Here is a 15,628-nt window from a genome sequence, read left to right as displayed (position 1 = left end):
ATGACAAATACATCTTCAGTGGCAAAATTTCATGCCTTGTGAACACACTGTAGGAGAAGGTACTTTTGACTGTGGGGAGGTCAACAACACTCCTTCCATCACTTCAGTCAGTGCTGCCTACCTCACCCAAATCTGCAAAACCAGTTGCACACAGAAAAGTTAAAATCTCAGATATTCTGTTTTCTTCACTAACTCATTTCAAAGAGATGAGTATAAATCCTACCTGTAAATACCCCCAAATCCCATTTTTATCTTCCTATCTTTATCCAAAATTAACTCAAGCAGAGATATTTATTTCATTTTGAAAAACTTTCGAGAGAATAAATATATTCTACAGTATTCTTTACAAGCAATCTGTGATCTTGTCCAAGACCATTTTTGAAAATTAGTAATTTTTGGTGGCACTAGTTCTTCACTGCGGTGTATTTACATTTACATTTATCCCGTGACCCCTTGGGGCCACTTCCTCTTACCACATATCTGATGGTCTCTGTTTTATTAATTAGCCTTGTTAAAGCAAGCTTTCATAAGCTTCAGCTCAGACACTGGGTTTTCAGAGGTGACAGGACCATCACTCACAGCTGCCAGACCAGTTTCATCAGGATTTCAAAATTATTCCTCTAGTGAATTTTTTCCCTAGAGGAGTATGAGGTGCAAGATGTCCCTTTACTCTCCCTTACCCCCTCCCAGGTAGTTATTTTTCCCAAGCTTCATGAGGTACCTACTTTTAAATCTCCTGTGTCTGACTTTGTTCCAGTGTTTATCTTAGGTCCCTAGCAGAGAGGGCCTACATTTGACAATTTATCCTAAGATAACTCCCACAAGCTCCTACCCCAGTTTTAGCCACCTCTTCTTTGATCTTCTTATAAATCTTTTCATTCTTCAATTATGAGTTCTCTCAAGGTTACCACATGTTTATTAAAAGCAGCCTGTTGGGGGCGCCTGGGTAGCTCAGTCGGTTAAGCAGCTGCCTTTGGCTCAGGTTGGATCGTAGGGTCCTGAGATGAGCTGCTGCTCTATCTCTCTCTCTCTCCCTCTCTCTGCCACTCCCCCTGCTTGTGTGCTCTTGCTCTCTCTCTCTGTCCAATAAATAAATAAAATCTTTTTAAAAAAATTTAAAAACTAAACGCAGCATGAAGTTCTGTAGTATGGGTGAGACTAATGCTTGCGCTCAGGTCGTTGCAGGGCTGTATAGTTCGTGTACTGCTTACAGTTGCTGTATGGAGAGGACAAGTGGGAACTGCAATCCAGCCCACGGCCTGCTTACCAAGTCAGGTATTAGTGAAGCTCTGTCAAGTCAGAAGGGGTACTTTTATCTAATACATTTAGTAGAGTATATGTGGAAACTTCAGCAAACATATAAGAAAATAGAATATTCTTTCCCCATCTTGTTCATATTTATCTTGTCACCAAGAGTGAAGACTGTGCAGGTATTTCTATCACCTAGTTTTTTCCTGATAACTGTGGTGCTGGGCTTTGGGTCCCTCCAGCCCACATTTTCTCAGCCTTGGCACTATTGACATTAAGGCCTGGCCCGTGCACTGCAGAATATCTAGCAGCATCCCCTCCCTCTACCCACAAGTTGCCAACAGCACCTCTCTCCCCCGCAGTGTGCCAGCCAAAAATGTCTCCAGAAATTGACCACATATATCCCTGGGAAACAAAATCATGTCTGCTTGAGAACCACTGCTCTAGCTTAAGAGCTTTCCATCATTAATTATTCAATCTTATAATGATAAGTATATACCTCTACACTGATCGACTTATATATCTTCAAATTTAAGTCATACGTAGAGATTATTCCACCCAAAGTTATGTTTAGGATACTTAGTTATATTGTAAGCAAACATTCAGTTATTTACAGTAGATCTGAGTCACATGCCCTTGTTCCTATTAGTGATTTTATTATGCTGATTAAAAATGATAACCTTTCAAAATTATATAATAATTTATTATACAGAAGTGCCAGGAGGTAAGTGAGCATTTGGTCTTTGTCTTCCAAGGAACTATAGTTCACAAGTTCACAATTTCATTTTAAAAGATGTAGCATGAGACCTACCCCTTGTAACAGTCTCTCAGTTCTTGACATTTTAAATTATGGGAACAAGATAGAAAGTTTTACAGTTCTTTCTGGCCCTGCATGTTTTTGTAGTATTGCCTCTTACACTGAGTTTGAATGTGGCAAGAAGTTGTAGAGAAGTGGCTGAGAGTGGGCTCTGGTGCACATGGGTGGGTAGTCTTGGGCAAGTTACTTACCTTTGTTGCCTCTTAGTTTCTTTATTTTACAGAATAATGTAGAACCTACTTCATAAAGTTGTGTAAATTAAATTCCCTAGTCCTAGTAAACTTACTTAGCACAGTTCCTGGCACAGAGATAGAAAAGCTGGCTGTTATTGTAATAGACAATATTGACCAAAGAAAAAGAATAATGCCGATGGTTATTAAATGTATTTCATCTTTCTTAATTCTACTTCAAATATTATAGATAAGTAGTAACTTTTGGTTTTCTTTAAAATATGTCATTAAGGAATATATTCTTGTTTTTCAGATGCTGTTTTTGCAGGTGCCATGCCTACGATGGCCAGTGTCAAGCTGTCTACCCTTCACCCCATTGTGAATCACCCACATTACGAGGATGCAGACTTGAGGTTGGCAACTCATTGTTTCAACCAAACATGCTTACAACTGACATTGGTTCTTAGGAACAGGGAAAATTTTACACATACACACACACATGCTCTCCATATTCATGCTGAAAGTTTAAAACTGTATAGTAACTATCCAGAAATTATGATATGTACCTGTTCACTCTAAAGAAAGCTTAATAAACCTCTGAAAAATGAAAAAAACTAATTTTTCTCAAAGTGAAAATGTCACATATTTATGATTAACCTATATGTGTGTCAATATGCTCCAGTAGAACTGCTCAGTATTAGTAAGAGGAGATGGAATCTGATCCATGGCCATAGTTTGCCAGCCTGTGTTCTGAACCCCACAAGCCTCTGCCTGATTTAAGAAACCATTCTCCGTCTTCCTGGTGACCTATAACTAGCCTTTTTTAACAGATATAAAAAGTGCATGAAATTTATGTTACATGATTTTATGAAAATTTAGGGTGTTTTTTGCTAGCTAGTTATCAGTCATTGAGATGTGAAAGGTTTGTTTTCCTTAAATAATTGAATTTAAAAGTTATTTTAATAATTTTAGTAATTGCCAGGGTAATCTTTTACTGCTAATGCACTTTGGCCTATTATTAGAGATAAAATTTTAAGTTATTTAAAGTTTTATGTCTGGTTGTGGACATTGCACATCCCCTATGCTTGAAATTTTAAGAAATGTCCAGTACATAGATCGTAATTGTTCAAGATTTCATAAAAATTCCTCTATTGAGGACCAAATCGTATTTTGGTGAATAATCTTGTTTATCAGGCTTCCTAACTACTACGCTTGATGCCCTCTATCTGAAAGTATGACTTGCTAAATTACAACTTCAATTCATATGCTTTTTGGATAATTTCAGTAGGTGAAGTTATCTACTGAAGTCTTTTTTTCTCTCTTCACCTCTACTTGAATGTTTTCCATGAGCAGATTATTTTATGCATTATGAAAAGCAAAGCTATATTCTAAACTATTATCCTGCTACCCATGTCTGGACTCTAAGCCAGTTTGTCTGTCTGTTCCAGTAAACACTAACAAGCAGTACATACAAAATTCAAACCACTGTAAGTTTTAGCACATGCAAAACGTATGTAGGAATGTGAAAACTACTTATGTATCAAAAATAACCTATGCTATTCCCAAAGCAATTCATGCTGCCTGAGGTCATATATATTAATGTTCCATCCAGTGAGTGTTGAGATTTTAATTTGCCAGCAAAATTTCTTTAGTCCATTCTATTATAACTTATTTAAAAAAAATTTTAACTTGTGTTTTGAACATAAAGGGCCCGGACAAAAATAGTTTATTCCACATATAGTCGAAAATCTGCAAAAGAAGTGAGAGATAAATTGTTGGAGTTACATGTGAATTATTATGTTTTAGAAGAGGCGTGGTGTGTTGTGAGAACTAAGTGAGTATGAGCCCTATACTATATGATATAGAATATCTTTAAGAAACAAATGTTTTTCTTTATTTCAGTAGTTGTGATTTTTAAGAATGTTTATTCTAAGTAAATTCCATTAAAATATCCTGGCATTTTATTTAAAATTATTTCATGTAGGAAAGTAAGTATCATTTAAGTAGAATCTAAGTTTTAGAAACTATAGTATATTTTAGCTTACAGATTTTTTCATTTTAATTTAACATCTGAAATGTAGCTTTCCTTTATAATTTTTCAAATTTTTATGATAATTTATATTAGATGCATGAAATACAGATTTGAATTTACAGCAGTGTGAGATATTAGCATTCTTTTACTACAGCTGGAGAACACTGAATTTATAAGACTTATGAGAAAAGTTTCAGATAACTCAAGAAGACATAGTAAGAAAAACATTCCTAAGTATAATTTTTAATTTCTGAATTTTGGATTTCTAAAACTCACAAATCCTTAAATGTTTATTGGATATCTTGAGGCCTTTTTTCTTAGACTCTTTAACTTAATTTTAACACCTAACTTTAATATCTAATATAGTCAGGAAAAAATGGCATCTTGTAAGGGAAGAAACAGAAACATCATAATGTTAATGTATGTATACATCATATTAATTTAAAATTTAATAAAGTAGACTTCAAAATAAGGCATATTTCCACAAATAAAGATGGACATTTTATAATGACAAAAGGACTAATTCATCAAAAATATATAACAGTTCTAAAATGTGTGTATCTAAACAGAGCTTCAAAGTGCACAAAGTAAAATGTGCAGAATAGAAAGAAAAAATAAGCAAATTTTCAATGATAGTTGGAAATGTTAACTTCCTTTCTCTACTGAGAAGATTAGGTTTAAAAAGTGTAAGAATTAGGGATCCCTGGGTGGCGCAAAGGTTTGGCGCCTGCCTTTGGCCCAGGGCGCGATCCTGGAGACCCGGGATCGAATCCCACATCAGGCTCCCGGTGCATGGAGCCTGCTTCTTCCTCAGCCTGTGTCTCTGCCTCTCTCTCTCTCTCTCTGTGACTATCATAAATAAATTAAAAAAAAAAAAGATTTTAAAAAGTGTAAGAATTAGAAGATAGAAACAACAAACAGTATAAGGTAATGTGACTTCATTACTCTTATAGAACAGTTCAGGGAAAATACATTTTGCAGAGTACACATTCTTTTAAAGGAACATGGAATTTTCATCAAGGGAAACATATGCTGGGCCATAAAAAATGGCTTCAGTATATATTTTTTTAAAGATTTTATCTATTTATCCATAATAGACACAGAGAGAGAGACAGAGGCAGAGACACAAGCAGAGGGAGAAGCAGACTCCATGCAGGGAGCCCGACGTGGGACTCGATCCTGGGTCTCCAGGATCACATCCTGGGCCGAAGGCAGCGCTGAGCCACCAGGGCTGCCCTCCCTTTTTTTTTTTTTTTTTTTTAAGATTTTTGGCTTCAGTATATTTAAAAGATTTGAAATCATACAGAATTAAATTAGAAATTAATAATTAGAAATCTACTAAATATAGATATCTAATAAACCCATACATATTTAGAAATTAGGCAGTAAACTTATAGATAACTATGGATCAAATAAAACCCCACAAAGTAAATTGAAAAATAACATATATTTTTTTACTTGAATGCAAAGAGAAGTGTTTTCAAGAGGTGTTGCTGATCTAACTGAATATCTCTGTAGAAGAAAAAGTGAACCATGATCCATACCACCATAAACAAAAATTTAACTTGACATGGATTACAGAACTAAATGTAAAAGCTAAAATTAAAAGATTTCTTGAAACACAGAGCACTAACAGTTAAAAAAAACTAAATCATATACATCAAAATTGAAATTTTTTAAAAAAATATTTTATTTATTTACTCATGAGACACACCAGAGAGAGGCAGAGGCAGAGACACAGGCAGAGGGAGAAGCAGTCTCCATGCAGGGAGCCCAATATGGGACTTGATCCCAGGACTCCGGAATTATGCCCTGAGCCAAAGGGTGATGCTCAACCACTGAGGCACCCAGGCCCGCCTCCTCAAAAGATGTTAAGAAAATGAAAAGGGAATCCACAGACTTGGAGAAAATATTTGTAAAGTGCATATCTGATAAAGGAGATATATATTTTATATGAAGTTTTAGAAAGTAATAATAAATTGATGATACAGTTGAAAATGGACAAAACTTGGACAGACATAATTCATGAAAGAAAATATGTGTTGACTAGTGAATACATGAAAAGCTGCTCAATATTGTCAGTGTTCAAGGATATGCAAATTAAAACCACAGTGGGATACTATAATACATACTTTAGAACAGATACAATCGGGATCCCTGGGTGGCGCAGCGGTTTGGCGCCTGCCTTTGGCCCAGGGCGCGATCCTGGAGACCCGGGATCGAATCCCACGTCGGGCTCCCAGTGCATGGAGCCTGCTTCTCCCTCCGCCTGTGTCTCTGCCTCTCTCTCTCTCTCTCTCTCTGTGACTATCATAAATAAAAAAAAAAAAAAAAAAAAAAGAACAGATACAATCTTAAAAACTAAAATACCAAATATTGGCAAGGATGCAGATTAACTAGAAATCTCTTACATTAGGAATCCCTGGGTGGCTCAACAGTTTAGCGCCTGCTTTCGGTCCAGGGAGTGATCCTGGAGTCCTAGGATTGCATCCCGCATCTGGCTCTCTGCATGGAGCCTGCTTCTCCCTCTGCCTCTGTGTGTGTGTGTGTGTGTGTGTGTGTGTGTGTGTGTCTTATGAATAAATGAATAAAATATTTAAAAAAAAGAAATCTCTTACATTGCTAATGAGAGTAAATGATGCAGCCACGTTGGAGAAATATTTGGAGTCTTTGTATAAAAATTTAAGCATATATTTGCCCTGTTGCACTTCTATTCCTTGAAATTTAAATAAGAGATATGAAAATATCTGCCCATAGAAGATGTTATAGCCGCCTTATTCATAATATCTCAAACTGGAAACAACCCAAATATCAGGAGAAAAATGAATAAACAATTTATAGTGTATTCATACACTGGAATGCTACTCAGCAATAAAAAGGAATAAAATACTGATATGTGAAAAAAAGAATGAATTTCAAAAACATGCTGAATGAAAGAAGCCAAACACAGAAGAGTACATACTATGTGATTCCATCCTATGAAGTTCAAGATATGCAAAACTAGTGGAAATAGAAATCAGAATAGTGGTTGGCTTTGGTGGAGCAGGGGATAAAGGTGGTGGTGGGAAGATACTCTGAAAAGGGATTCAAGAACTTTTTTCTTTTTCTTAGAATAATGACAGTGTTCATGTTCTCAATTGACATGTTTTTTATATGGGTGTATACATTTGTCAAAACTCATGGAACTATATCAGGAAGGGAGACAGAACATAAAGACTCCTAATTCTGGGAAACGAACTAGGGGTGGTGGAAGGGGAGGAGGGCGGGTGTTGGAGGGGAATGGGTGACGGGCACTGAGGCGGACACTTGACGGGATGAGCACTGGGTGTTTTTCTGTATGTTGGTAAATTGAACACCAATAAAAATTAATTTTAAAAAAAAAGAAAAAAAACTCATGGAACTGTACACTAAGATCTGTGTGTTTTTACTTCTATAATTGTACTCTAAAAATACAAGTAAATATTTATGCAGAGAAGTCTTCTACAATCCCAAGACTTAGACAAACATTCTACAACTATCCCTAATAGCCTTTTGAGACACCAGGAATAAATTCTAAAGAAGGGATAGCAAATTTTCTCTTAAGGCAATTCTTTTTACAAAATTGGCTGCTTCTACTTTTCTTCACAACTCTGTTCTATTAAATATTACATACTCCTTACCTAAAGGCCTAAGGCTATGTGACATTTAAAGAAAATAGTGAAATGTGATAATTGGATTTTATAGTTTGGACAAACTGGATTTAGGAGTTACTGGTCTATCTAATGTCCAAGGACATTGAACATAGGACCCATAAGAAACCAGTTTTGAAGAGAGTTCAGTTAATATTGTCAAGAGGTTGATTTACTGCTCCCAGAGATTACAGTTATAAGAACTGGGTGAAAACACAAGCACTCTTTACTTTGCATGGTACTATATTAGCTGAAACTTAAGCATGTCAAAATTATGTTCTTGCTTTGCATGGTTCCATGGATCTCAGTGTCATATTGAGACTCCTGTATATTGGAACCATGTCTTTTTTTTTTTTTTTTAGATTGTATTTATTTATTCATGAGCAACACACAGAGAGAAGCAGAGACATAGGCAGAAGGAGAAACAGGCTCCCTCTGGGGACCCCAATGCAAAACTCAATCCCAGGACCCAAGGATCACGCCCTGAGCCAAAAGCAGATGTTCAATCAGTGAGCTACCCAGGCATCCCTAGAACCATGTCTTAAGAGCTACCAAGGCACTACTTAAAGCAAGGATATAGTTCCAATATGCATATACTTCAATTAACAGGATGCATCCAAAGTTAGGTTTAATTATAGTAAATACAGTTATTTGAAGTCTCTGGGAAGTGGCAGAGAAACAGAAACTTAAGAAATTTGTACTTGAAGGACGTCTTTGAATTTGTGACCTTCTTGCCTGAGAGCACTTCCTAAATCACCCTCTTCCAGATCCTACTAGAGCAGAAAATCACAGCCTACTGATTTTAGGGGACAGATGGTGGCAGATGAGCTGTGAGTAGCAAAGCAGCTGGATATTTGAAGGGGACATTTTAGAAGCAAGAGCACTACAGAAAGACCAAAATTGAAAATCTGAATATAAATTCTGCCTAAAACCTATTCTACACATGCCTGTGAGAAACCCCTGGGAACTTAGGAAAAGGGCAGATGAAAACTAGAGCCAAAATGTATATCCTTTTATCTATTTTATTTTATTTTCATTTTTTGAGATTTTATCTGTCTCTTTTAGAGTCAGCAGGGGAAGGGGCAGAGGGTGGAAGGAGAGGGAGAGAATCTCAAACAGATTGTGTGCTCAGTGTAGAGCCCGACATAGGGTTCAATCTCATGACTCTTGAGATCATGACCTAAGGGAAACCAGGAGTTGGGTGCTTAATGAACTGAGTCACCCAGGTGCCCCAAGATGGCTACCCTTAAAAGAGAACTCCTGGTGAGATTTGCAAATTCCCTGTTCTTTTGACCATGTACGTTTCCCAACTTGCACACACCCTAGGAAGCAGGAAGCAGAAAACAAAGTCATTACTGTTTCAAGATGTTAGGGCAGGAATAAGAGGTAACAAAGCAACTCCACATTCTGGGGAGAACCCCCCCAAAACAAGGGAAATACGGAGATGGTAGGTTTCCAAATATGAATATAACTCTGCCCAAATCCCCGGCTGATAAAAACACAAAGAAAACCCCAGGGATAGAAGGAAGAAATAGCTGGAATCTAAAAAAACTGAGCAGAGATAGTTACTGCACAAGACAGGACATCTGGGGGAGTTAATTGCTTACCAGAACAGAAAATAACAATCATCAGAAGAACAAAACAGACTCCAGACTCACTGCCCCCTTATTTTCTCCAGTGTTCAATTTCCAACAAAAAATTATCAGACCAATAAAAAAAAAGGGGGGACAGCCTGACCAAAACTCAGGAAAAAAGTCAGTAGAAACTGATTCAAATAGATTGAGATGTTGGACTGAGCAGTGGATGACTGCAAAGCTGTTGTTATTATTATATTCAAGGAATTAAGAATGTTCAAAGAATTAAAGGAAGACATATCAATAAAAGACAAAATATGATTCTCAACAGTGAGACAAAAGCCCCAGAAAAAGGAAATTCTAGAACTGAAAAGCATACTAAAACTTTATTTGAGAGAAAAAATGATGGAGAGAAAGAGAGAGAGAGTGAGAGAGCACAAGCAGGGGGAGGAGTAGAGGAAGAAAGAGAAGCAGACTTCCAGCTGAGCAGGGAGCCTGATGCAGGGCTGGATCCTGGGACTCTGGGATCATGACCTGAGCCTAAGGCAGATGCTTAACTGACTGAGCCACCCAGGTATCCCTAGAACTGAAAAGTATAATAAATGAATGATAATTCTTTAAAAGCTCTCAATAATAGGTTTGATATGACAACAGGAAAAAAAATCAAATACCGGAAGATAAATCACGAAAAAGTAGCCAATCCAAAGAACAGGGATCAAAAAGATTGAAGAAAAAGTAGCAAAAGCCATAAAGACCTGTGTATTATTAAGTAGTTGAGCACATGGGTAATATATAGTACCAGAAAAAAATGAAAGAAAAGAAAAATAGCAGAAAAAAATACCTGAAGAAATGTTGGCCAAAAGTTTCTTCTTCTCTGAAAGCCATTAACTTAAAGATTCAATTACACTTAACAAATCCAGCTAGGATAAACCCAAGGAAATCCACACCAAGGTACATCATAGTCAAACTGGTGAAAAACAAAGAGAAAAGAGAAAATCTTGAAAGAAACAAAAGAAGAATGATTTCATAAATGTCTGGCTTTTCATAAACAATAGAAGTCAACTGACATTGAAATGATCATTCAAAATTCATATATATAGGATATACTAAAATGCACTGGAAATGGTAAAAATGTGGGTAATATTAATCACTCCGTATGAATATATATATATTTTTATATATAAAAATCTTTTAAAAACTTATGAGTAATTAAAGCAAAGATAATACCATTGTATTTTTGAGTTTACAATGTAATATATATATTATATATATATACATGACAGCAATAGCACAAGCAAGGGAGTAAACAAAAATAAAATGTATCATCGTCTGTAAGTAATCCAGTTAATGTTAAGTAAATTGTGATACATTGAAGATGCCTGTTTTAATATCTAGAGCAACCACAAAAAAAGACAAAAAAAATTGCATAAGCCAATGAATAAATTGGATGATGCAGTAAAACTTTCTGCTTGACATAAAAGAAGTCAAGAAAGAGAACTAGAAAATCAAGAAAGAGATGACACAAATAGAAAAAAAAATAGCCTAAGTCAAACAGTATCAGTATTTACAAATGTGAATGAGGACTAAACACTCCAGTCAAAAGGCAGAGATTGGTAGACCAAATACAAAAGCAAAATCCAATTATGTGCTGCCTGTAAGACATGCATTTTAAATAGAAATACATATATAGATCGAAGGAAAAGGGATGGAATTGTTATCGTGTAATATATAAAAACTGCAGTGACTATAAATATCTAGAATATTCTAGAAAAGGCAAAATGATGTTGCAGAAAGATCAGTGTTTGCCTGGGCTAAGCTTGTGCAAGGGGACTGATTGCCAGAAGGACTCAAGGGAGCTTGTTTCAGTGCTGGGAATTTTCTGTGTTAGATTGTGGTGGTGCTTACACACCTATGCACGTTTGCCCATATTTATCAAACTTATAAAATGGGTGTATTTTATTGTATGTAAATGATTCCTCAATATACCTGTTAAAAAAATAATAGCCAATTTTCCCTGACTTCTTCCCTTTACTGACTCGCATGCAAGGTTTTTCCTCAGTGAGAACTAGTATCCCAGTCAGTCCAATCATAGAGCCACCCACACACAATAGGAAAGGGTTGAAGAGGACAAATCTGGCAAAAGTGCTTTCCTTCCTTGCCTTGGACTGTATGTTTCCATGTTAATCTAAGTCAGGTGAAGCTCAGAAATAGGAAATTCATCAAGAATTAGATTAGCTTTCCTTTGTCTCCTGCTACTCATGGGCCTTAGCCTTGTGTTTGGATGGTGATACCACCTTGAAAATATATTTATTTACATTTCATTTTGAAAATAAATTTTTAAGTAATGTATTTCGAAAAGGATATTGGACTTTTACCGTTAAGCTTAATAATACATGGGTTATTTGATTAAGTAGAACATGAAAATGCAACATCCTTAATTTCATTTTTATTTCTAAATGGTGAACTTGCAAATTTTTGAAATGTAATAAAATATCAAACAAATTAGTCTCTAAAAATCTTGGAGCTACTTTATAATTTATTTATTTATGTATTTATTTATTTTTTACTTTATAGTTTATATACTCTCCCTGTATATTTTGATTTTTAATATGGATATGTATGTGCCCCTCCCCTTTTTTTAGGCCTGGTTGCAGTATGCTGGAAATTTGGGATGTAGAAGACCCTTCCAATACAGCGAACCCTCCTTTATGTAGCATCTTGCTCAAAGATGCGAGGCCTTACTTCACCACAGTATTTCAGAATAGTATGTACAGAGTATTAAAGGTTAACTGAGAACGAGACAACCCATCACACTCTGATGCAAACAAGTGTGTAGAAAACACTTTGCCTTATTTATGTCAATAAAATCACAAACTTTAATAAGGGACCTTTCAAAAGAAGATAATAAAGATGATTTGAAGTTATTCTGACTACTAAAAGGTAAATTATTTCATTGTTCTCCATTGAATGTCACCCTCATTAGGCTTGTCATTTAAATCACTTAATACTGCATAAACAAATGTCCATCTTAAAGTTCTAAAGAAAAATATATGTAAAAGAACAATGAGATTTAATAAGTCGAAGGTATATGTAAGTCCTTTTGTATCCAACTAGGTGCTTCGAATTTTCTCTCCAGCGCAAACTCTTTAAACCACTTAGAATAGACTAATGCAGTTTCTGAAATGACACTTCCTTGAAATCCTTATACTAATCACAACTTCTTTACCTCTGTGAGGAAATTTGTGTATAACCATGTGTTTATTAAATTTATTTTTGCTTTTATTAGCCCTCAGGAAAGAGCTTTAATATCTTTTAATATTTTTTATCATTTCAAGTTAAATTTTTTTAAAACAACTTATTTTGTAATGTTTTGAATCTCTTGAAATTTATTTACCCAACCAGATAAGTATTTCCTATTTATTAGTTCCCAACTGAAGTTCAATAGCTTATTAATCTATCTTTATAATCCAGTGGGTTTTCTTTTAACATTCAGACAAAATAAAAATTGCTATGGTACATGACCAAATTTGGAGTTAAAACATAATCAGAAAAGAAGATCCAGCTAAATTTATCATATGAGATTTTAAGATTCTGTATCCTGAATGAAGCAAAGGCATTTATCATCTTGACAGCCCTGTAGCTCATTGGACATAATCTTACTTCCTCATTACCGTCTCTCTGATCACCACCTTTTGTAAAAACATATTTCTAAAACCTCATTTATTTTTGGTTTTGGATGAGGAAGTTGATGTTTTATAAATCTCCTCCTCCAATATAAAACCTATACAACAATAATGCTTTGAAAGTGGGAAATAGTTATCTTGAAGATGTTGACAAATACAGAGATAAACATTCTTCCTCTGCTTGACAGACAATAAATATGCCACATCTGTAGTATTTTTATATCTATCTACTTTAAATTCATCATCTCAGAGTATTTGTAATTCCCTTATGTTCTTGGCCCTTTACATTTGGGATAATAAATTGACTTAATTCCATAGATTAGTTCATGTATAGTAGGTAGGAGATTGTATTCAAGATAACCAATAAAATTATTTTTCAACTTTTATCATCATAAAATATTTTAATACAGGATACAAAACATCTAAAAAAGTGTGTCCTCATTTTATCAGTATTTTCAAATAATTTGTTTGGGCCTAGGTCTGGGGCAAAAGGAGGAAAGGAGACTTAACACCTAACATTCATAAAAATTAAAATACATCTTGGATAATGTTTTCATAGGAAATATTTCTTTAAAATATTGGTAGAATTTTTTAAAGAAGAGCTGTATTAGCTAATAAAATATTTCATAAAAGTATGCTTATGTGGATTTATATGCAGGAAAACCAGTAAAATTATTTTCAACTTTTATAGTGGTAAAATATTTTAACACAGGATGCAAAGCAGCTAAGAAAGCATGCCACACTTTACTTATTTTAGAATTTTCAAATAATTTGTTTTGGTGTGTTTTTGGGCAAAGAAGGAAAAGAGACATAAAACCTAACATTCATGAAATTAAAGTAACAGATTTTCTCTCTTTTTTTTTTAAGTAACACATTTTCCATGGTGTTGTTATAAAAAATATTTTTTAAAGAAGTTCATAGAATTCAACAACAACAAAAAGGGAAGAAGAGTGTTCACTAATTAAATGTTCCATACAACTATAATGATGAGTGTGGATTGTGTTACTTCCATGTACCACATATATTTGAAAATTAAAGCCCTTGAAGATCTCTGTGTGCTTTCTATCTTTTCTCACCTTTTGCCGAGCATATGTTTTGACATTGAAATAATTCTGATACGAAGGTAGAAATCACCTGTTCCTGAATTTATTAACCATGTTTTCATTGGCAGTGATCTTAGCCATTTAAAAACAATTCTGCATCGTGTCACACAGGAGGCAGTGTACCGTGATGGAAATAGTGTGGGCTTTGTAACCAGATGGGTCTAATTTTAAATCCTGGCACTTCTAATTACTGAGTGTATTACCTACCATCCATTCAAAAGATATTTATTGAGTACTTACTAATTGAGCATGACGCAGGACTCTATCCCAGGACTCTGGGACCATGACCTGAGCCAGAGGTAGATGCTTAACCAACTGAGCCACTCAGGTGCCCCTAATGTTAATTTTAGTAATAAAAATTATATCTCATTTGATATGTGTCTATTATACAAGCAATACAAACTCATGGAATTTTTGTCTTGAAAGAAAATTTGGAAGAAGGAAAAATACTCAACAAGCACAATTACTATCTGGTTTTCATCCAACTTTACTTGTAGCTATACATATTTTGCTCACTTTCTTCTTTTAACATAATTTAAATTTTAACATAATTTAGGTTTTGTTCTTTACATGTTAGATACGGAAATGTTTTATAGAGACTTGTTTAATGACTATATAATATCTCATTGTATGTGTTGTGTGTATGTGGAGAGGGATTATGTCTCTAAACATGTATCTAAACCATTGTTAAGCTACTTAACGTTTTTACTACTGCATGTATATATATGTAGAACGGCCCTGCAATGAATATCTTAGTGTATTAAGATTTTTTTAAATTTTCAAATTATTTCCTGAGGATAGATTCCATAAAGTTAAATTGCAGTAAAAAAAAAAAAAAAAGTGGATACCCTTAAAGCCTACAGTGCAGTTTGCCTCAAATTACCTTTGCAAAAGGATTATATACACCACCAGAAGTCAATGTATGACAATGCTCATTTCACAACACTCTCATTAACATCGGTCAGACCTATTAAATTATTTCTTGCTAATTTGCAACACTCAGAGTTATACATCATTATTCTGATTTACATATATTCCATGGTTTCTCATGGCTTCTGAGGTTGGGTGCCTATTGCTGCTTGTTAAATGGTTGCATTTCCTTTTGTGTATTGGTTCTTTACATTCATCCACTTTTATGCATGTCTAGCCCAGCACCGGGATTATCTGTGTTACAGATACTGATTTTTGGTGAGTGTCTTGTCATTAAGTGTTTAGTAATCTTGATGAAAATGCCATATGAGTTAGTATATTCTTTTTTTTTTAAGATTTTATTTATTCATGAGAGACACACAGAGAGAGGCAGAGACCCAGGCAGAGGGAGAAGCAGGCTCCA

The 15,628-nt window shown here is 34.9% G+C and overlaps 1 protein-coding gene across 1 annotated transcript in view; it reads left to right on the top strand.

The window, feature by feature from the left end:
- DPY19L2 (dpy-19 like 2) overlaps window positions 1-12,342 on the top strand; it is a 94,723-nt gene extending 82,381 nt beyond the window's left edge. Inside the window, exons 21-23 of the mRNA XM_041727509.1 lie at window positions 2,549-2,648; window positions 3,944-4,069; window positions 12,152-12,342. Coding sequence (XP_041583443.1) covers window positions 2,549-2,648; window positions 3,944-4,069; window positions 12,152-12,302 — 377 coding nt within the window. The 3' untranslated portion in view covers window positions 12,303-12,342. The remainder of the gene's footprint in view (window positions 1-2,548; window positions 2,649-3,943; window positions 4,070-12,151) is intronic.
- Window positions 12,343-15,628: the final 3,286 nt, after the last annotated feature.

The sequence above is a fragment of the Vulpes lagopus genome, chromosome 13 (genome assembly GCF_018345385.1).
Source record: "Vulpes lagopus strain Blue_001 chromosome 13, ASM1834538v1, whole genome shotgun sequence".
Classification (NCBI taxonomy): Eukaryota; Metazoa; Chordata; class Mammalia; order Carnivora; family Canidae; genus Vulpes; species Vulpes lagopus.
This window is presented reverse-complemented; position numbering and strand designations above follow the sequence as displayed.